The sequence below is a fragment of the Podarcis bocagei genome (genome assembly GCF_964188305.1).
Source record: "Podarcis bocagei genome assembly, chromosome: 15".
In the NCBI taxonomy this organism is placed as follows: Eukaryota; Metazoa; Chordata; class Lepidosauria; order Squamata; family Lacertidae; genus Podarcis; species Podarcis bocagei.
Genome location: NC_138141.1, coordinates 42,546,749 through 42,568,765, shown reverse-complemented (window position 1 = coordinate 42,568,765; position 22,017 = coordinate 42,546,749). Strand labels below are relative to the sequence as shown.

At 42.2% G+C, this 22,017-nt stretch overlaps 1 protein-coding gene across 1 annotated transcript in view; it reads left to right on the top strand.

Moving 5' to 3' along the window:
• PPM1E (protein phosphatase, Mg2+/Mn2+ dependent 1E) overlaps positions 1-22,017 on the top strand; it is an 87,401-nt gene that overhangs the window by 59,310 nt on the left and 6,074 nt on the right. Inside the window, exons 2-6 of the mRNA XM_081172033.1 lie at positions 15,261-15,379; positions 18,587-18,786; positions 19,453-19,641; positions 20,273-20,416; positions 21,146-21,239. Coding sequence (XP_081028159.1) covers positions 15,261-15,379; positions 18,587-18,786; positions 19,453-19,641; positions 20,273-20,416; positions 21,146-21,239 — 746 coding nt within the window. The remainder of the gene's footprint in view (positions 1-15,260; positions 15,380-18,586; positions 18,787-19,452; positions 19,642-20,272; positions 20,417-21,145; positions 21,240-22,017) is intronic.

The following is a 22,017-nucleotide window of genomic DNA, read 5'->3' as shown; positions in this document are numbered from 1 at the left end:
TGTCATAGTGGCACAATACTTGCTAATGCCACTTACAGTTGTGCCTTTGAACTGGCAGCCCAGCCTTTGACCTATAGTGTCCCGATCGAGGAAAGTAATAGTACCGCCTTTGTTAGACCACACCAGGAATACTGCGTCCAGTTCTAGACGCCAAAATTTAAGAAGGATATAGACAAGCTGGAATGTGTGCAGAAGAGGGCAACCAAGATAATCAAGGGTTAGGAAACCAAGTCTTATGAGGAACAGTTGAGGGAGCTGAGTACGTTTAGCCTGGAAAAGAGGAGACTGAGAGGAGATATGATAGTCATCTTCAAATATCTGAAGGGTTGTCACATGGAAGATGGAGCAAGCTTGTTTTTTCCTGCTTCAGAGTGTAGGACTCAAACCAATGGCTTCAATTTACAAGAAAAGAGATTCTGACTAAACATCAGGAAGAACATTTTGACAGTAAGAGCTGTTCAACTGTTGAATGGACTCAGGAGGTGGTGGCTTATCCTTCCTGGGAGGTTTTTAAGCAGAGGTTGGATAGCCATCTGCCATGGATGCTTGAGTTGAGATTCCTGCATTTCAGGGGCTTGGACTAGATGAACCTCAGGATCCCTTCCAACTCCACAATTCTATGATTATGAAAAACCCAGGTTTGGAGCTGACTGCAAGCCACAAAGCTCAACAATTTATTGCTATAAAACTTGGGTGGTGAGGAGCAGGGCGTAAGTTGCTTGAAGTAAGCTGTCCATGGGGAGGAGAGTTTAACATTAGATATTCTAATTATGCAGAAGCCGCTGCTTCAGTTTGAGTGGCCCCATCTTGCTTCCAAACTGATAGGCACAGGACCACCCAAGTTTGAATTTGGAGGGATTGAAGATTAATTCTCCACCTATCTTCCTTTTCAGGCTGTTGATGTGCTACAAATGACTTACAGGAACCCTGCACTAGCTGACTAGTTGTGGGAGATATGCAGTCAAATCTAACAATGCATATTCTTGCTAGTTAGCATGTGGAAAGGTTAAGACCTTAGAGTTGTATTGCTGATAGGTGGACTCAGAGCATAGTAATGTAATTAGTAGAGAAGGCTCTATGTCATGGGTAGGCAAACTAAGGCCAGGGGCCAAATCTGGCCCATTCGCCTTCTAAATCTGGCCCGTGGACGGTCCAGGAATCAGCATGTTTTACATGAGTAGAATGTGTGCTTTTACTTAAAATGCATCTCTGGGTTATTTGTGGGGCCTGTCTGGTGTTTTTACATGAGTAGAATGTGTGCTTTTACTTAAAATGCATCTCTGGGTTATTTGTGGGGCATAGGAATTCGTTCATTTTATTTTATTTTTCAAAATATAATCCGGCCCCCCACAAGGTCTGAGGGACAGTGGACCGGCCCCCTGCTGAAAAAGTTTGCTGACCCCTGCTCTGTGTGATGTCATTTTCCCTCCTCTGCTGGGAGAAGAAGCAAAAGAAGTATTTCCTGTTCCTTCTCCCCTTCTCTCTCTTCAACCATGCTTTAAACACAAGTATTTTACCTGCATTTATTTTTAATGCTGTTGCTGCTAAGGATGAATGCATTACTATGAGTAAAATATATGTTTTAAACTTACTTTTCAGTTTGTAGACTGTTTCTTTGATAAACAGGGTAACAAAAGGACAGCTCAGCCTAACAGCTGATTCTTATGCTTTCAATTAAACTGCATAACTCTATTTAAAAAGGTAAAGGGACCCCTGACCATTAGGTCCAGTCGTGACCGACTCTGGGGTTGTGGTGCTCATCTCACTTTATTGGCCAAGGGAGCCGGCGTTTGTCCACAGACAACTTCCAGGTCATGTGGCCAGCATGACTAAGCCGCTTCTGATGAACCAGAGCAGCGCACGGAAATGCCGTTTACCTTCCCGCCGGAGCGGTACCTATTTATCTACTTGCACTTTGACGTGCTTTCGGACTGCTAGGTTGGCAGGAGCAGGGACTGAGCAACGGGAGCTCACCCCGTCACAGGGATTCGAACCGCCGACCTTCTGATCGGCAAGTCCTGGGCTCTGTGGTTTAACCCACAGCGCCACCCGTATAACTCTATTTAGCCCCGTGCTTTTAAACTTAAGTGGTAAGCTCATCCTTTTGTCTGTTAACCTACTCACGTGGGTCTGTAGGGGGATAAAATATAGTTAATTATATTCCCTTACCTACTAAATAAAACCCATCACTAGTAAATTTTTTTGTGGTCTGCAAATATTCATGGGCTATTTGCCCCGCTCCTGCCAAGGTTGCTTTGACATCACTGTTCCACAACTCCCCCAGCAGTTCCTCTTTGTGTGACCTATTCAGGAGTAGCTTGATGGCCCATGCAGATGCACTAATGCTGCACCTTTTTGTTTTACAAAGAACAAACGACTGAGACTAGAACTTCCTGCAATCTGGAGTGTATACTCAGCTGCCATCCATTTCTTTTAGTTTGAGCTCCCACAATTAAAAAGTACCAGGTGTTCGCTTCTTGGATTTAACGCTGCTCCTCTCTAACAACATCTGGCGTAATTTCAACATTGCTAAGATTTCTTCCAAGGGTATTGTAGTGACAGATGTCTGGCAATGCTTGTGGCAGGTATGGAACTGAAGGGTCTAGAAATTGAATTGAGCCAAGGGAGTTACAAAATGAGGGCATGGTACATGATTCATGTTACAGAACGATCTCGTTTCAGAAGGGTCAGAAAGGGGATAAGCACCAACAAAGTAACCCATATTAGGCATAATTATGTACATTATTCGTCAACAGATGCGGTGTGTTTCTGTCATAGAACTTAGGAGCTAATTATTGATCCCAGAAGGAGTTTGAGTGAGGGGTACCACCTCCTCAATCTCCAGGAGTCACTAATAAGGCCAGCAGTTTTTGAAATGCCATGTTTGAATGATGTCTAGCTCTAGCTAGCCAAATTTAGGATTACATTTTGAGGTGTTAATTTTTTTGATACATGGTCAGGCAAAGGAATCAATGACATAAGCTTTTATTATAGTATTAATGTATCTTATGTGGACAGCAAACAAAGAGCACTATACTTTCTGTTTTTTTAAAGGCATTTGAACTTTTTCAGATTACAGGATAATTTACTCCACAATTCATTTTTGTTTTATAATTTTTTGGCCATCTTCCTCCTGCTTGGTAAGATGAAGCCTTCTTGCAGGCCCACATTACTTCTGAATTCTTAAATGAGATATTTCCTTGATGTTTTCTAGGCATTACATTAAATGTTGTTTATTGGGGGGCGGGGAGTGTAAGGCAAGACACGATGTGGCCTTATTCCACCCTAAACTCCATATATCTCTTTTACGCCTAACAAACAAAATGGATGTTTAGTTCACACAGCAAGTAAAATAATATGTCTACTGGACCAGCTAATGTCCAAAATAGAAGCTGGATGTTGCTGGACCACTCCTCTTCCCATCATCTCTGGGTGTGGAGGTCAAGTTAAATGATGGGGGGAAGAATACTTTTGGTGTAGCTCACTGGATTTTTATATTAGATTTTGTACTTCTGGTGATGATTTCCTTTGAAAAATAGTGTTATGCTTAGAAGCTGGAACATGTTGAGATCCTTCGATGTTTTTAGACATTGTGACTGTCCAACCCTGTTTTGGCTGGGCTTTGCTATATAGGGACTATAAAACTTTTAAATTTTTAAAATTGTTTTACCTATAATTTTGTTTTATTTGTTTTGTAAACCACTTTGAGGGTTTTGGTTTTGTTTTTTACAGTAAAGCAGTGTAAATATTTTATGAAAAAATAATTTATGCTGCAAACCACCTGTAATCTTCAGATGAAGGACAGTTTATAAATTCAATAAATAAATAAATCAAGCAAGCAAGCATGGAGTTGTGAGGCAATTGGGGTGTGGAGTCAGGGTAGATTGAGAGTCTTCATCTCATGTTATAGCATTCTTTGTAGGTGAGGGAGAATGTTTCGCAAACTTATTTTAAGACTTTTCTTCCTTTTCATCAAGTAGGGAGCCTGTGATTGCCAGGAATTTTATAACCTCATTTATGCCATCTCGCAAAATGGAAAAAGAAAAAGAAATGAAAATCTGATAGCAGCTTGTGAAGGACACACGCTGTTCCTATAAAAGAGCACTCTCATTCGCTACATTTAACTGTAGAGTCATTGGACTATCTTCCCAGATCACAGCCTCTATGAATTTTCTATCAAACAAAGGGAAGAGTCTGATGGCACAAAACAAACACATTTCTGTCCACAGTCTGATGCACACAATTGGCTGTTTCACTGCAGTTACTGAAAACAATACAGTGGTACCTCGGGTTAAGAACTTAATTCGTTCTGGAGGTCCGTTCTTAACCTGAAATTGTTCTTAACGTGAGGTACCACTTTAGCTAATGGGACCTCCCGCCGCCACCATGCTGCTTCTGCACGATTTCTGTTCTCATCCTGAAGCAAAGTTCTTAACCTGAGGTACTATTTTTAGGTTAGCGGAGTCTGTAACCTGAAGCATATGTATCCTGAAGCGTCTGTAACCCGAGGTACCACTGTATTATCTAAGAGAGGGTGATTGGCTGGGAATTGCACTGTCACAAAAAGCAGCTCCACCCATCCCTGGAGTGGATTATCATCTCTCTTTAAATGACATTTTAAGAACTAAGTGTGACAAATAAGCATTTAAATAAACGAAATTAAGTTATGCTTGAAAAAATACTTTTAAAAAGGTAGAAAGCCACCTAAAGTTTGTAGGGGGGCATGATGGGATTTTCAGATGTGTGTTTGAATCTCTGATAAGTATGTCAGATGCATTGTAAAGCTGTGGGGAAGTCATGGGAGAAGAAACAGTAGCAAGTCATGTGAATGCAACTACTGTTTTCTCTTTGTAACGGGGTTGTTTTTTTCATTTTCCCATTTAAGCTGTTTAACATGGTTGCATTAAGATATATTTTTGTTTAGATTAGAGCATATATGCAATAATTACATAAAATTAAAAACATAAATAAAACAATACACTCAGATAACGATTTATGAAAATATGAACAAAGTTGTGTCAAAGTGTACCAAATTTATTACAGTTATATCAGATAAGAAATGATTTATAGTAATGTGTATTGCTTAGATTGGTGATCAAAAGTAAAAGGTATTTTATATCAAAAACAATTCGAATTTATAGGTATTTACAGTGGTACCTTGGGTTACATACGCTTCAGGTTACAGACTCCGCTAACCCAGAAATAAGTGCTTCAGGTTAAGAACTTTGCTTCAGGATGAGAACAGAAATCGTGCTCCAGCGGCACAGAGGCAGCAGGAGGCCCCATTAGCTAAAGTGGTGCTTCAGGTTAAGAACAGTTTCAGGTTAAAAACGGACCTCGGGAGCGAATTAAGTACTTAACCTGAGGTACCACTGTATATGGGACGTGGGTGGCACTGTGGGTTAAACCACAGAGCCTAGGGCTTGTGGATCAGAAGGTTGGCGGTTTGAATCCCCGCAACAGGGTGAGTTCCCGTTGCTCGGTCCCTGCTCCTGCCAACCTAGCAGTTCGAAAGCATGTCAAAGTGCAAGTAGATAAATAGGTACCGCTCCGGCGGGAAGGTAAACAGCGTTTCCGTGCGCTGCTCTGGTTCATCAGAAGCGGCTTAGTCATGCTGGCCACATGACCTGGAAGTTGTCTGTGGACAAACGCCGGCTCCCTCGGCCAATAAAGTGAGATGAGCACCACAACCCCAGAGTCGGTCACGACTGGACCTAATGGTCAGGGGTCCCTTTACCTTTTTATAGGAAGGGGGAGAAGGAAAAATATGTACTTCACGCACACCAGACTGTGCTATAAACTATGGGTACATTTCTACCATATGCCTCGTGACTTTATTGATTACACAAATAACACCAGTCTGCATAAAAATTGTCATGTTTCTTTTGGCCTCTTGCTACTTTTAGGTTTTGTGTCAGTTTTTCCAATAATGGTGTTTGCCTAATTGCATTAGCCACCTGTTTTCTAATGTCAGGGCATTTTGTAGAATGGAAGTTCCAGTCCTAACGATGAACATGTGTGTTAAAAATCTCAGGACATTTTACACCCAACACTAGACATTGATCGACTGACTGATTGATTGGATTTACACTGGTGCATATGTGCATACAGTTTTTTAGAAATCCTATTTTACTAAATTTCTAGATCATCCATCAGGGCAGTTTACAATATTTAGATAAAATAAATAAACCAATTAATACAACCAAACAGTTAAAATGATAATGCTTTCAGAAGAGACCTTGATTCAGGTGGCCCTACCTTGTAAAATTACACTATTTAGTTTTATGTGGCTGTGTTTTGTTTTTATTGTGTTGTATGTTTTAATTATTTGTAACCCAACCCCCCACAACCACCGTTGAAAGTCCATTGTTGGATTTAGAGGCATATATGTGCAAAGACTGTAAATATTATAAGCTAATAAGAAGTCATGTAACATTCAGTGGTTTTATATTAGATAAGTTTCCTGCAGCAATTGTTGAAAAGACAGATTAATATTGCATTTTAACTGAGCACTCTCTATTCCATTAACACTTTAAAGACACTTTCTTTCCCTGAAACACGGGGCTTTTTTGCATCCTTTTGCTGTCTAAACACTGTCTAATGGAGTTACACAACATTTAAAAAGACAAATCTGCTTTCTTTTTCTCCTCTATGTGTGCAGTAGCTCTGATTTCACCATGTGTCAGAAATAAGCACACTCTGATTTTGCCAGCACTTTGGGGCTTAAAAATAACAACCAGAGCCTTCACCTGCTGTGGAAAAACCACTAGCCAGCCATAGGTTAGGGCAGATCAGTGTGCTAGCAAGTGGGGGAAGGTGATGTGTGCAGATTGAGAGGAGAATCTTCAGTGACACCTCCGCCAAGAATAGCACACTCTTGGCATCCCTTATGTGCACCAGTAATCCGTTCAAAGCTCCACAGGCTGCTTATCAGGGATGGATGCTCCTCTCTCTGGCTGTCTCTGTGCCAAGCATCTTTGAATAACACAACCTCTAGCACTAAGGAAAGACCCAAAATCCTCACTGGTACTTACATGCTAGAACTGTGGACAGAGTCATTTTTATTAGTTGATTTTTCTTCTCTAGCTTTATTAAATGTACTTGCATCTTAACAGAATCACAATAAAGTTTCATTTTCTGAGGTATGGAAGGAAGTTCAGTAATCTACAACGTAATAAGAGCTCTTGCTTGTTGGGAGGAACATCCATCTTTAATATTTTATTGTGTTTTGTATATACGGAAGAGGAAATGTCATGGGTTGAGGTGCAACCGAAACTGAGAAGCTTTCGGGAATTCTGAGTTTTTCTTACTAATTTTTAAAGTTTTATTAATGTGCTCAACAACAAAAAACTACACTCCCTTACACACACACAAAATATGTGAGAAAAAAATACAAAAACAATATAATAAGGACCACTTCATACCTCTTGAACTTGTCACAACTAATCTTTACATTAACCTTATTTACGCACTTAATAACTTATCTATCTATCTATATATGTATCTCTCTCTATATATATATCTACACACATACACTCTTAAAGAATATATTATGTCCTATGGTAAAAACCTTATAAAAATCAAAGTTGTCAAATCATTCAGTTGCAGAGATGAATCACAGGAAATACCTTTATTCACAACATTGCTTTGTTGTTGTTTTATTGCTCTCCATATTTTCAGGATAGTAGGGGATGCTGAGAATGGTAGATTTTGCGTATCTTTCTCATAAAGTGTATTCTGCACTCTATTATTTATCTATTTCTTAGAAGTGATTGGTTTGTAATCAGAGCAAGATAGATAGATAGATAGATAGATAGATAGATAGATAGATAGATAGAATCAGTCCTATATAGTAGATCTTGAAAAATAGTTGAGGTGGTACAGGGAATATTAGAAGCACTGAAATATGTAAAGTACATAAAAGGTAACAAAAGCAAATATTGAATTTACTGGTAGCTGCAAGACCAGGTAGGGAAAGCCCAATCTGCTCCATTAAAGCATGAATGCTTGCAGAAAGTTTGGTACTTAAACTGTCAAACCTTATAAACTTATCACAAATCACTAGTTAAGTTTTTAACACTTTGGATTATTTAATTTCTATATTACTTAATATATTCAAAATATCTCTAAGCAGTGTACAAAAAACTGAAGCACCAACATATAACAAACAAAGTATTACAAAAATACACAGGTAAAGGTAAAGGTACCCCTGCCCGAACGGGCCAGTCTTGACAGACTCTGGGGTTTGTGCGCCCATCTCACATCTATTGGCCGGGGGCCAGCGCTGTCCGGAGACACTTCCGGGTCACGTGGCCAGCGTGACAAAGCTGCATCTGGCGAGCCAGCGCAGCACACGGAACGCCGTTTACCTTCCCGCTGGTAAGCGGTACCTATTTATCTACTTGCACCCGGGGGTGCTTTCGAACTGCTAGGTTGGCAGGCGCTGGGACCGAGCAGCGGGAGCGCACCCCGCCACGGGGATTCGAACCGCCGACCTTTCGATCGGCAAGCCCTAGGCGCTGAGGCTTTAGCCCACAGCGCCACCCGCGTCCCGTCAGCACCAACAGATAACAAACAAAGTATTACAAAAATACACAGGTACATCCACCCAATCCAAATAACTTTATTGTATTAGCCATTGATCATGACAAATCTGAATCAAAAATAAATACAAGCAAAAGGGGTGTCGTGCTATTTAGATCTCTGCATCTTCCTTGCAGTTCACTGCTATATTGTCAAGGGTCTTCTTTCTGATCTTTTTGGCCTCCAAAGCAAAAAGGGCAGCTTTATGAGTCACTGAAACGTTTACATCACTAAGAAGCCATAGGACCTTCTCTGCCAGGGAGAGACATCTTTCCTGTACGGATGGTAAGGTGAGAAATCACCTCCTGCAGCTGCCCACATATTCTTCGTATGGTACCCTTTTATATCGTCCATCTAGGACGGTGGAGGGCATAACTTGAAAATGCAGCTCAGTAAAAGGAAATTTTAAGTGAGGCTGGCTGGAGATTCGACAGGTAACTGGCTCTAAAATGGACCGTTTTTAGAAGGGGGAACCAAGAAGAGCGTTTAGAGGATTTGACTGCTTGCAGATCACGTAGTGATTCTGTCTAGTGGCACCAATCCCTTAACTGGCGTTTGTCTGTGGATATAATGTCCTCTAGCTTATGGAAATAATAAGAGTTCAAATAACGTTGGGTGTTACATTTTCACCATTGGCTGTTCTCCAATTCCAAATAGCACAGGGCTGGCGAGCACTCGCAAGGCATGGAGGACAGTCTTTTCAGTTAATTAAATCTGGTGCAATCAGCTCTTGCGGTTAACGTTGGCCATCCAGCTTCCATGCGTAAGAGTGCAGCTGCTGTTCCCTTGGGTAGGGAAAACAATCTCTTGAGAAATTGGTTTTGCACCATCTCTAGCCCTTTAATAGCACTCTCATCCTCGCCCCAGATTTCAACTCATTTGAGGGATCACTTTACTGCCAAGCATTTGAGGGACCACTTTACTGCCAATTATTTTTCTGCTCTTTGTGAAGTCAAACTTCATCAGAGCCACCATCTCTCTCTTCCTTATAAAATGTGAAATAAAAATGTTACATTAATACAAAATTACTAATACATATAAATCAATATCAGCTCATTTTCCTTCAGACAAACCCTTGCTCTCAGCCCCCGGGTTCTCACCCAGGGTCCAAACAAACTCTCAGCTCACCTACAGAAGTCTCACAATGAGAAGAGTTCCTAAAACAGCAGACATCACTCTAGTCTCTCACTCTAGACTTGCTTTCTATTGGCAGGCCCAAGGTGGATGGTACTTGCTCAGGCTGCCCACAGCTGTATCCCATTTAGCTGCACTCTTCACATCCATTTCCAGGTACAGCAGGTTTGTTGAGTTTCCCAAGGGGTCCAAATAATGGGAAAAGGGCCCCCCTCTATACACAACTCTTTCTTCATCCTCTGTCCTTCATCGTCCTCAAGCTGCTTTTGAGACCATAGGAGTTCACTCGTGTTTAAATGTAATGAATCGGCTCAATATCATAAAGATAATTGTTTTAACTTGTTGTATTAGGTGCCATAAATAAGTCACACTCAGACTCCAGCACCTGCCTTTCATGCAGAAGTAGGCTGGCTCTTGAATAAAATGAAGGCTACATGTGGCATTGCAATTTCATAAACATATTATATGGTATCAGATGAATGGCTGGTAAAACAGGCATATATTCCCTCAAGTAGAATGGAAAACCAAAGTGGCATTATTTATTGTCTAGCACAGGTGTGCCATCTACCCATACTACTGTTGGGCAAAAAATAACTAAGGGGCAAATTATATGAAGGCTAAATGTAGAATATATAGGTACAGCAGCAACAATTTAAATTATCTCATAGCTACTTCCTTATTTTTTTTAATCAATTGATTTAAAGTTAGTTTTCCAACCCAATAACACTGCAAACATGTTAAACATGTACTTTGGAAACTGTACATCACTGAGGACTAATTTTACACCTGACATTTTGCCTTTAGTTTAAGAAATAAAGCATGGACAACATTGTATGGGGATTATGCTTGTGTCTATTTTTACATTGTGTTGAGGAGCATCACACAGACTGAAACCATGAAAATACGTTCCCTGATACTAGTTTGAAGTTAACTGGTATTAAGTCCAGAATAGTATTGGAGGTACTGAATTGCATGGTTGTATTTCAGAGTAATAGAGTGACATCTCCTCCACTGTTTAGCAGTCAGATTCTTGTCTAGTCTTGGCTGGCAGCGCACAGCAATCCAGTTAAGGTTCCTTAACAAAGCCTCTGGAAAGAGATTCCGATGGTTACTAGTCAGAAGCAGAGGGACTGCCCCAGCTGATCACTTCCCTGCTTGCGCTGCAGTCCTGGAAAGCCTCTCTAAGACGATTTGCAATGTACAGATGTCAAAGGCAATTAATTCTGTGGCCGTCTGTTGGTATTATTAGAAGAACAGGAAGGGGAGCTTTCCTGGAGATTTCCCCCCTTTATCTTGCCCATCAAAATTGTCGAATGACTGTTTTACGAATTTGGTGGATTGGTAACTTTTGTATTAAATTTAGAACAGAAATAGAACTGTATAGAATAAGTGTTTTTTATAGAGATTTCTTCCTTACTCTCTGACTGGCTCTCTGATGTTACATGGAGCCATTAGCCCAGACAAATGTAATAAGGTGACATGAGCCTATTTCAGACTGTTTCCCTCTAAAGTTAATTGATGGAAGCTGCCTGCCTTCCAGTTCAGTGGCTTTATTCCCAGGAGTACAGGAGTGCAGCTGTGGGTGTTGTGCCAAGTGCTTGCATTGCCAAAGAGTCAGAAGAATATACTAAACCATCTAATTTATCTAATAACACCCTGAGTGGCTTTTGTTGAAGCCAGCGTTGTCAGGGTATTAGCTCGATATTTTGGCTAGATACAAGTGTGCAAGCTTCACAGGTGTGGACTAAGCAGACCCACATAGGTAGCTGTTGGCAAAACCCAGTCACTTGCATCTCAATGGTTATTTTCTGGTAATGCTAATGGAAAAATTACATTTCAAAAATCATGGGAGGATTTCAATTTCATTTTTGTGATAGGGTGAAAAACTATAGCTCATTAGTAGAGAAAATGTTTGCATGAAGAAAGTCCCTAGTCTCTGCCACCTCTAGTTTTATAAAGGGGTCAGATTGGAAGAATCTCTACCAGAGTCCCTGGAGAGCAGCTGCCAGTCAGAGGAGACAGTACCAGTGTAGAAGAACAACAGTTTGGTCTCCTACAAGGTAGCTTCCTACCCTTGGCATACCTTGCTCTATCCTGATCCTCAGTTTAGCTTTCCATAATGACCTGAACTGTGACTGTTCTCAAATAGCATATATTCTCTGCCAAAACATTTATTTTTGATGCCACATATTCTGAACTGGCAAGGGGCAACTTGCAGCTTTAGGAGCATGTGACTCAGTAGGAATTTGTGTATTGCCTTCCCCACCCACTACCACCACTGCCAGTTGACAGGCAAATGAGGAGAAAATGGCATTTGTGGCACCTGAAGGGTCTTTTGAGAAAAGAACAAGGAGCGCTAGGCTTCCTTAAATGCCTAAGGAAGCCTACTGCTCCTTGTTCTTTTCTCAAAAGAACCTTCAGGTCATCTACCTATATGAACAGGGCTCTGCACTTTTTATTATTTTTAGTATTCCACTATATGTGGTAGGTATAAGGCAGGTCTACTTCCAAACACACTTACAATCAAAAATTTGCCAGAAAGGAGAGAACAGAGGGACAGGCAAGAGCAAGCAGGGATGAATGAGAGAAAGTGTAGCGTGTTTAGATTTTGTTGCAGTTGAGGATAGCTAGCTGTGGGTGTAATCAAGGGATAATACAAAAGTTGGGGTTTTGTGGGCTGCTTTGAAGGAAGAGAGACTAATGGAGAAGACTTCACACAAGAGGGAATGGGATCGGGTCATTAAAACCTTGTTCCTTTTTGTATTTTTAATAATCAGGTTTTGTTACTTTAGTATGAAAGCCACCCAGGATAGTGTGTGTGTGTGTGTGTGTGTGTGTGTGTGTGTGTGTGTGTGTGTGTGTGTGTGTGCGCGCGCGCGCGCGCACACACACAACACACACACTGCTTAATTTATACATTCAGATTTTATAATTTGGCTTGCCTTTACATCAGATTTGTGGATGGGTGGCTACATATATTTATTTGTTGACTATTTTGTTGATTTATTTGTAGCCCTTTTCTCAAGAGCCTCCTGAGTCTATCACAGTTCTTAACACAGCATGCATGAGATGAAATAGCAACAAACTGTGATAGTTTTCAGGGACACAGGAGTTCATTGTAAATATCCACACACAGATACACCTCAGCTAAATAAAGCGATTCATTTTATAAATCTGTGATTGCATTTTGAGCCTGCTGGAAATGAGCTGGGAAGAGCATGTCAGAGTGCATTCATTTTTGCTGATGGATGTGGAGAGCCAGCATCTTGCTGTGTGCTAAATGGTATCCAAGGATTTGCCTAGTGCCAGGAAAAACCAACCCAAAGACTCTGTAATATCCCATGCTAGTCGTGCTTCATTAGTGTGCGTATTACTGAGCTTTGAAGTCACTGCGTGGGTAGTCGGCACAACTGCTGATGCTGAGAAAGGGCTCGTGTTGATGGCATTTAAGTTAAAGGGCTAGAACTTGACTCTTGACAGGATATCATTTGGTGGATATTGTTGGTATTTTATTTTTAACCCTATGTTTAAGTCCCGTATTTTTCCATGTATAAGACGAGTTTTTTTGGCTAAATAAAAAAAAAGTAAAAAAATTGGGGGTCGTCTTGTACATGGAACATGGGCATCCAGGGGGATTTTTTTAAATATTTAAGCATATGTCCAGGATTTTGGCTTGGGCGGGCTGAGGTGGTCCCTCCTGCTGCCGTCCCCCCTTTCTCCTCCCCCTCCGGGCTGCATGCTGGCGACTGGCTCCTGAAGCCCCCGCTGGTTCGACCACCGGAGCAAGAGCAGCTGCCACCGCCACTGCTGAGGGCTGCCTCAGCTACCTGTCCTTGCCCTTCTTTCCTTTTTCCCCCCTCTTCCCCTCTCAAACTCCCACCCTGCCCCCAGCCCACTCACCACCTTCCTCAGTTCAGTTCTCTCAATGGCATGGCCTGGCGCAGAGTGGGCGCTGCCTTCCCCCAGCTCTCCTGCCTGGGAGCCTCCTTCGCCTCGCTTCCCCGCAGCAGCAGCTGCCACCGAGGGGGAGTATGCGGTGCTCCAGCTTCTGCCTTTGCTTCTGCACCACGGTGCACTGCATGCACCTCATGCTGGAAACTTTGAAGGCAATTGCCCCCAAAAAGATTAACTTGCCACCGCAGATCATCCAGATTTTCACTTCTATTTTAGAGCTTTGTTTTCTTCATTTTGGGTCCAAAAAAATAAGGGTAGTCTTATACATGGAAAAATACGGTAACTTACATAAACATGAAATGCTAAAAATTGAAATAGCCAGGAGATTTAGCATATGCACTTAAGTTATAAATCTCTTTATGTAATGACACTCCAGATTTACAGTTTCAAAAGGCTGCTTGTTGGCAAAAGCAATCATCTGGGAAGCACTGAGTAAAGTGGCTTTATAATGGGACTAAGAAGGGCTGTAGCTCAATGGTAGTGCACCTACATTGTGCCAGATTCCCAGATTCAGTCCTCAGCATCTCCAAGTAGGGCTGGGAAAGACTTCCTCTCCAAATTCCTGGAGACCTGCTGCCAGTCACTGTCATCATTACTGAGCAAAATGGACCAGTGACCTGACTCAGCATATGGCAGCTTCAAATGATCCTAATGGGTGCAAAGCCACGGTTGTTACTACTCAAGAGTGTAAGGTGTCAGGGTAGGGGTGGGTTACTGAGCTCTAAGACATTTGGACAGAGATTTTTTTCTATCTTACCATAATCACTGTTTCAATTTCCATGTTGTTGCTATAAGGGAAAACTTGTGTTTAGGCTGCAAAGTGTTATACACCATAATAAATAAGATATGTACTTTGTGCAGATTTGTGCAGAGTTGTACTTGTGGCCATGTTGGGATCTTTCTAGTAGGTCCACGTCTACCTCTAAGCAGATTGGAACATATGGCAGATATTACTCCAAGGGAAAGATTGCAGTAAATAGATGTGCATACGCTGAGGATAACATTTGATGCTTAGAATCAGTAGTGGAGTATTCAAATTGCCCCACATTTATTATTACAGCCTTAATACTTATTATAACCCTGTTAATTCAGTATTGAAATTAGTAATGGTATCCGAATACTTGCAGATGGGATTGCTGAAAGAATAGTGGTTTGCCCAGTGGCCACCTAGTGCATTAAAAGCAACTAAGTTTTGCATTGTGGACTTGCTGGTTCACATCTGAGAGTCTTGGACACTCTTCTCCATTAGATCTCATTTGCCCATGCCAGTAACACCAAAAAGAAAAAAGTATGCTAGTGATCTAGCTCTGCAGTGGGTTATGTGGCGATTTTTGGGGAGGGTAACCAAGATAGCAAGCTGAACAATGCAGCCTTTCAAAAGAAAAAAACCAGCCCTTAAGGTCCAGCTTTTTCTTTCGAAGTTCTTCTTAGGAAAGATGAGACAAAGGACTAGCACTATTTGTTTTCAGTTTGGGGGCAAAATGTACCTTCCTATTTTAGTTAATATTGTCCTGTGTGATTCTGTGTTGTGGAACTTGCCAATTACCTTATTAGCAGAAAAAAGATTTCTATTCTATTTTCTCTTCCAGTAATTGCCCTTCATTTTTGGCGGCTGCTTTAGCCCGTGCGACCGCCGATGAAGTCCTCCAGAGTGATCTTTCGGCACATTACTTGCCCAAGCATGAGGATAGCCCCGATGGGATCATACGTAAGTGCCTGATATACAGTATCTTTTTGTAAATCCCTTTGAGGTTTTTGCAGCCAAGCAGTGTATAAATATTATGAAATAAATAAAATCCCAGAACATGATGAAATGTCAGTCCATCTGCTTAATTACCAACTCCGAGTCTCTCCACTCCTTTTGGTTTTGATGCCATGGAGCATAATGCTTAACTTGCCCCCCCCCCCCCGCAAAGAACAGGAACAGCATTGCAAGCAGAAACCTCTGATTTGCATCTTACCTTTGGATAGTTGTTTATGGGGTGACATTCATTGTGACTATTTCAGGAGCCCTGTCCTAAGCTATTCTAAGGGATAGTATGTTTCTTCATTTTCCACACATTATTCTCCTCTCAGAAAATTCAGGAGAATTTCACAGGGATCATTGTTGTTGTGACATTTGCAACACAATGTCTTTCTTTTCAAAGGCAATCTTTTAAAAAGCAAAAGAAACTTTCCCTTTTTACTTGTTTGTATTTATGATGCAGCAAAACTTTCCATCCTCCAGCCCTATGCTGTAATTCATTCTGAGTTGTGCTGACTAAGCTCCCTCTGCGGTCTCCCCAGAACGCTTGTTACAATGAAAGATAGCATCTCATAGGAGAAGCTGACAGGGTGTTTGTTGTTCAGCCTGGAAAATATATTGTCATCCTTCCCTCCTTTGCATTTGCTTAAAATATAAAAAATTAAGTTCATGTGTTATTTACAGCAGAGGCTAATACTGCCTATACTTTGCCCTCATTTGTAGGTCTTTCTGCCTTTCCCAATCCTGTGCAGGTGAATGAAGCAGATTTGTCATTGTTCTGGCTGAGCAGCCCTCATTAGTTCCAAATTGAGATCTGTTAAAACTTGCATAAATATTTGACATTCTCCAAGGAAATGTTGACATTTTTCAAACTAATCATTCTACACAGAATATTTGAGAGAGCTGGAAATTCCTTGCAGCTGCCCTATTTAGAATGTCTTTAAGCTTGTAATGTACAGAGCCCAACACACTAATATATCAGTTAGCAGAATGAGAACATGGGTCTGCACCAGTGACTCTGTGGCAGAATCATATGCAGAGGGCAGTGGCTCAGATACAGGATTGAGCAGGCTGGGATTTTATATCCCCCTTGGCATACAGCTTCTTGGTGACTTAAGGCAAGCTGTGAGCCTTAATTTCCAATTTGTATGTTGGAAATAAGTCCTGCTTTGTTTTGAGAAGAGGAACTCCGAAGCATTTCTGCACTATAAATGTATGGTGATTCCATAAATTACTTAAGCTAGTTTCTAAAATACAAAAAGGATTCTTAAAGAATGGGAGGTTCTTAGGAGGACTTCCTAAAGACTGAGCGAGTTACCATGTGGCTTCTTCTGAGAACCTTGACCTTCCTCTCTTTTATGGCTTTAGGAATGAACCTGAAAGTTATACAAGTCTCAACTGAATTAATGATGGCATAATCACAATCCTTGTTTCATATTGATTTTAATACTTTGTATTATATTTATACTGAGCTCAAGGAATATTCAGCTAGCATAATGAACTCATCAGCTTTCAGTTGCAAACAGCCGCATAAGCACCCCAGCAGCTTTGAATTTTGTCAAAAGAATATGCAAATCTACCATTGGAAATGGGTCACAAATTTGCTTTCCTTCCTTCACATGTCCCGTTTTTGCAGCAGTTGTCAGCTAGCCAATTGCCATTGTTGGGTAAAATGGCTGGGCCGGGTCTCCCACTGTAACTGATGCAATTAAGCAGCACTTCCAGCCCTGATGGTTCCCAGGCAGCAGGGGGAAGATGAAATGGTGCATGACATAGGCAGGATGACAGCTGACTCAGCCCTAGCTTGGCACTGCAACATTAACGATTGATGAGTAATTTTCAGCTGCACGGGGGTGGATAGCCTGTTGAGGGCTCTTTTTTTAAAAAAATCTGAAGCAGTAATTATTGATGATGCTAACACTGTGTGTGCTATCCACAGGGGGCTGCGTTTAAAGTTTCAGCACAGCAAATGGGCACCTTCAGAGGGGTTTTCTGAAATGTGCAAAGCTGCAGGAAAGACAGTGCCTTTCTCCAGGGTATCGGGTGGGGAAGCTCTGCAACCAATGTGATGTTTCACTTGTGGGACTGGCAACTGCCTAGACCAGAGGAGCGGGCAAATCACCATGTGGTTTGCTCTGATGACTTTTGATGTCGGAATATTCACTACCTGCTGCCAGGAAACCCCATTGGGGTTGGAGCTAGAAAGTGAGGAGAATAGAAATGAGCAACTGGTTCCTCAGTGGTGACTACATTAGAGATGTATCAGGCTGGAGAGCTGCCAAGGAAGTGTGACTGATTAACTATTTGCTTCAGGATTGGCAGACACCAGACAGCTGGTTCTGGTCAGTGTTTTGCAGCTGAGATGCAACCCAAAAGACATATTGCTAATCTTAGAAGTTCAGAATTATGTAGCAGCTGGTTAAAATCAGATTGGAAAATAAATTTGGATAAATGAACTAAGTGGCTAGAAGCAGACTTGATTCATAGTGTTTGGTTTGATAGCTCATGTTCTGACCCATCACACCAAATTGTTCATTACCCCAGCGTTGTGTTTGAGAGCTCACCTGGTCCATAGCTAACAAGAAATTCTATGCTGGCAAATAAGCTTGCTGGCAGCGGGATGGACTCTGTCCTCCTCTGCAGCCACCATGGAAACATGTAATCCCCTCCCCCCTGCTGCCCAGACTACTACTTTTTTGGACTTGTTTACAAAGTTAGATTAGAGGTTACTTCTGTCAAGTGACAAAAGCATGCAGTTTCCCCGACTACTTTTGGTGGATAAATCATGCCTACTTAAGGTTCATTTTAAGACCATGAAAGCACAACAGAAGGTAGACTGTGCAAATACTACTGGGGACCTCACTAGTTGTGTAAAGGGATCTCTGCATACGATCTGTAGAGTGGGACTGGAAATTAGTATGTAGTTTTGTTTGCTACAAGCACCTGACATAGTGTTGATAAAACATAGACAGAAAAGAGGTTATCTGTTTAGGGGTGAGGAACCTGGGGTCGTCCAGATGTTGCTGGACTAAGCTGGGAGTCCATCAATATCTGGGGGGGGCAAAGGTTTCCCACCCCACCACTGGAAGTTCCTGGTCAGCACAATGATGCTTCTTATTTCAGCAGAGACCACATGTCCACTCTTCTCTTCTCTTGTATCCGGTCTCTTAGAGGTAGAAACAGTGAAGCTGGCTCGTACAGTGTTCAGCAAACTCCATGAGGTTTGCAGCAGCTGGGTAAAAGACTTTCCCCTCCAGCCAAAGCCCCACCGTTACTACGAAACATCCATTCATGCCATTAAGAACATGCGCCGCAAGATGGAAGACAAACACGTCTGCATTCCAGACTTCAACACCCTCTTCAACCTTGAGGTAAAGAGCTTTTTGAGGAAAGGAGAATGGACAGGAGGCAGCTAGGACACAGTTATCAAACCTCTGGTGGGACAAGAGCCAACAGATCCCTGGTGTGTTCTGAGACAAAGAAATTGGCACTTGCTGTACCCACAGATAAGCTTAGTGATGTCGATGTAGCTAATGACTGTCCAATCAGAGAACAGAGAAACATCACCAAACCAGCAACCCAGTTGCAACCACTTAATCAGTTGTTGTCGGCTGCAGAATAGTCAAGTCACCTAGCTCTTTATGGAGTGTGGCTTTTGTCCCCCAACCCCAGTTAAAATGCCAGCAGCTGAAGCTGTTTGCCTGTGCTATCTGATGACTATAAGAAGAGCCTGCTGGATCAGGCCAGTGGCCCATCTAGTCCAGCCTCCTGTTCTCACAGCAGCCAGCCAGATGCCAGTGGGAAACCAGCAAGCAGGATTCAAGCACAAAGAGCCCTCTCCCCGTTTGTGGTTTCCAGCAACTGGTATTCAGAAACGTTGCTTCCTCCAACTGTGGATGCAGATCATGGCCGTCATGGCTAGCAGCCGTTGATAGCCCTTTTCTCTATGAATTTGCCTAATCCTCTTTTAAAACTATCCAGGTTGGTGGCATTCTCAGCCTCGTTCTCAGATCATATCAATGCCCTTCTCTTGGCAGGATCAAGAGGAGCAGGCCTATTTTGCAGTATTTGATGGCCACGGAGGAGTGGATGCTGCCATTTATGCTTCCATCCACCTCCACGTCAACCTGGTGCACCAAGAGATGTTCCAGCATGACCCTGCAGAGGCACTGTGCAAAGCCTTCCAAGTGACGGATGAACGCTTTGTGCAGAAGGCAGCCAGAGAGGTGAATGAGCAACATTAATTCGGGTGAGGGTGGAGGTTAATTCTGAAAAATCTGCTCAACAGTTATTTGAGCCTATCTAAATGGCCTCCCCTGAGGAGTGGGGATTAAAGGGGTTTGGACAAAGCTTTCTTCCTGGGGCAGCTGTTTGTGCCATGAGATCTGCAACAGGGAGCACTTCTGCAGCCAGCCACAGAATAAACAGTTGTTACCTGGAGCAACTTGTGGTACAGGTTAATCTTCCAAATCTTCTAAAGGCTGTGTGTTTCAATGGAAGGGTCATTCAAGCTGGGGGCAAGAGTCCTCTGAGAATTACTTCCACTTTATTGGGGCTATTTCACATTCTCTGCAGTGTTTTCATTAATGTGCCAGCATATGCAGAGGCACAACTCAGAACTGCACATTGATGCATTAGAGCAACTTGGTAAAATCTTTGCTTGTTACTCCATAGGCTTCAAATATACAATAATAATAATTTTATTTATATGCTGCCCATCTGACAGTAAATAGTCCATCAATCCAACCACCTGCTTAGTTCACAGTCTAGCTGCAGTTGAGATGTTTGAAAATGCCTGAAGCAGCCAAGCAGCTTCTGCCTGTCTATAGCAAGACTAAGGCTCTGTTTTCTCCCTAGAGCTTGCGGTGTGGGACCACAGGTGTTGTGACGTTCATCCGAGGGAACATGCTATATGTGGCCTGGCTGGGAGACTCCCAGGTGATGCTTGTCAGGGGGGGCCAAGCAGTGGAGCTGATGAAACCTCATAAACCGGATCGTGAGGTGAGCCTTGCCTGGGATAATGGCAGAGTGGATGGTTTTCTAGCCCCACAGGAAGGGAAACAGGTGTGGTGGTCACTGCACCATTTATATAAAAGCATTTCTAAGAAACTTTGGAACAAATACAACATCATAAGAAGATAAACAGTAAAACAGTATTAGAAAAAACACACCCCAAAACAAACCATAGTCAAATGGTTCAGTTTTTTGTGCCAGGAAAAGCAGAAGAAAAAGATGTGTCTTTTGAAGCAACTGATGGATGATGGCAGTCCCTCTGTTCTTCTGATTTGGGTCCTGTCAGACCCTCACTGTCCAGTTGCCTACTAGCTACTGTAGTTAGCCATTACAGTAGTACCTCGGGTTACGTACTTGATTCGTTCCAGAGGTCCATACTTAACCTGAAACTGTTCTTAACCAGAAGACCATTTAGCTAATGGGGCCTCCTGCTGCTGCCGCGCCGCCGGAGCACAATTTCTGTTCTCATCCTGAAGCAAAGTTCTTAACCCGAGGTACTATTTCTGGGTTAGCAGAGTCTGTAACCTGAAGCGTATGTAACCCGAGGTACCACTGTAATTTAGGGCCAACATATTTCTACTTCAAAGGGAAATGGATGAAAATTGCCACAGCAAGTAAATTGTAGTGTGTGTGAGCGAGAGAAAGCATGCACTGAAATATTTAGGAGAATCCCCAGCATCAGCCTTTGACCAGCTTGTGTGTTCCCTTCTGGTTTAGGATGAGAAGAAGCGTATTGAGGCCCTCGGAGGCTGCGTGGTCTGGTTTGGGGCTTGGCGAGTCAATGGGAGTCTGTCTGTCTCCAGAGCCATTGGTAGGAAACTGAAATCCTGTCTTCTGGTCTATTTTATTTTTCCTTCTTCATTTTCTTTCCTTATTAGCCCCTATGAGTTTTAGTGACTAAATATAGTTTCTAAATTGGTTGTGACTTCCCAGCCAAGGGATACTGTAATCACAGTGAAAGATCCAGTGAAAAGTCTGCTCAGAGTGCTGTAGTAGCGAACAAGGCAAATTCAGCACTGCGATAGGGATGAAAATCTGTCTTCAGATCTAGGTGACTGAACACCTCATCTCAGAATATTGTAGAGGAAGTACAGAATAAGGAACACCTGTAACAAAGAGGTTGGCGCTTTTCAGTTCAGAAAGCTGGGAAGAGAAAGATATGCCTTTATAAAACACTAGGCAGATGCTTGGAGGAAAATATCATCAGCTGTTAGCTGTATTAGTTAAAGTGGAAGCTTTCAGGATGAGTATACCTGATGAGGGGACAAGCAGCTCCAACTTCAGAATTCCCTTGCCAAATCAATATGTCCATCTTGAAGTCTAGTAGTCATAATTGAGGTGTTTATTGGATTAACAGCACAAGATTATTGCACTTCCAATTAAACCAGAGTGTGACCAGATGGCTCTATAAGTAGAGGAGCAGATACATTTTGCCAGTCGTCTCTTGAGTGGGGCACTCTCTGACTGCACCAGAGAGCATGGTGCAGGGCTCACATGTTGTGATAAGCAGGGGCATGTCCAATGCAGGAGTTACTTGTCTTTCCACTGTCCTGGAAAAGCAGTGCTACAGCAACATCCCAGAAGGTGGG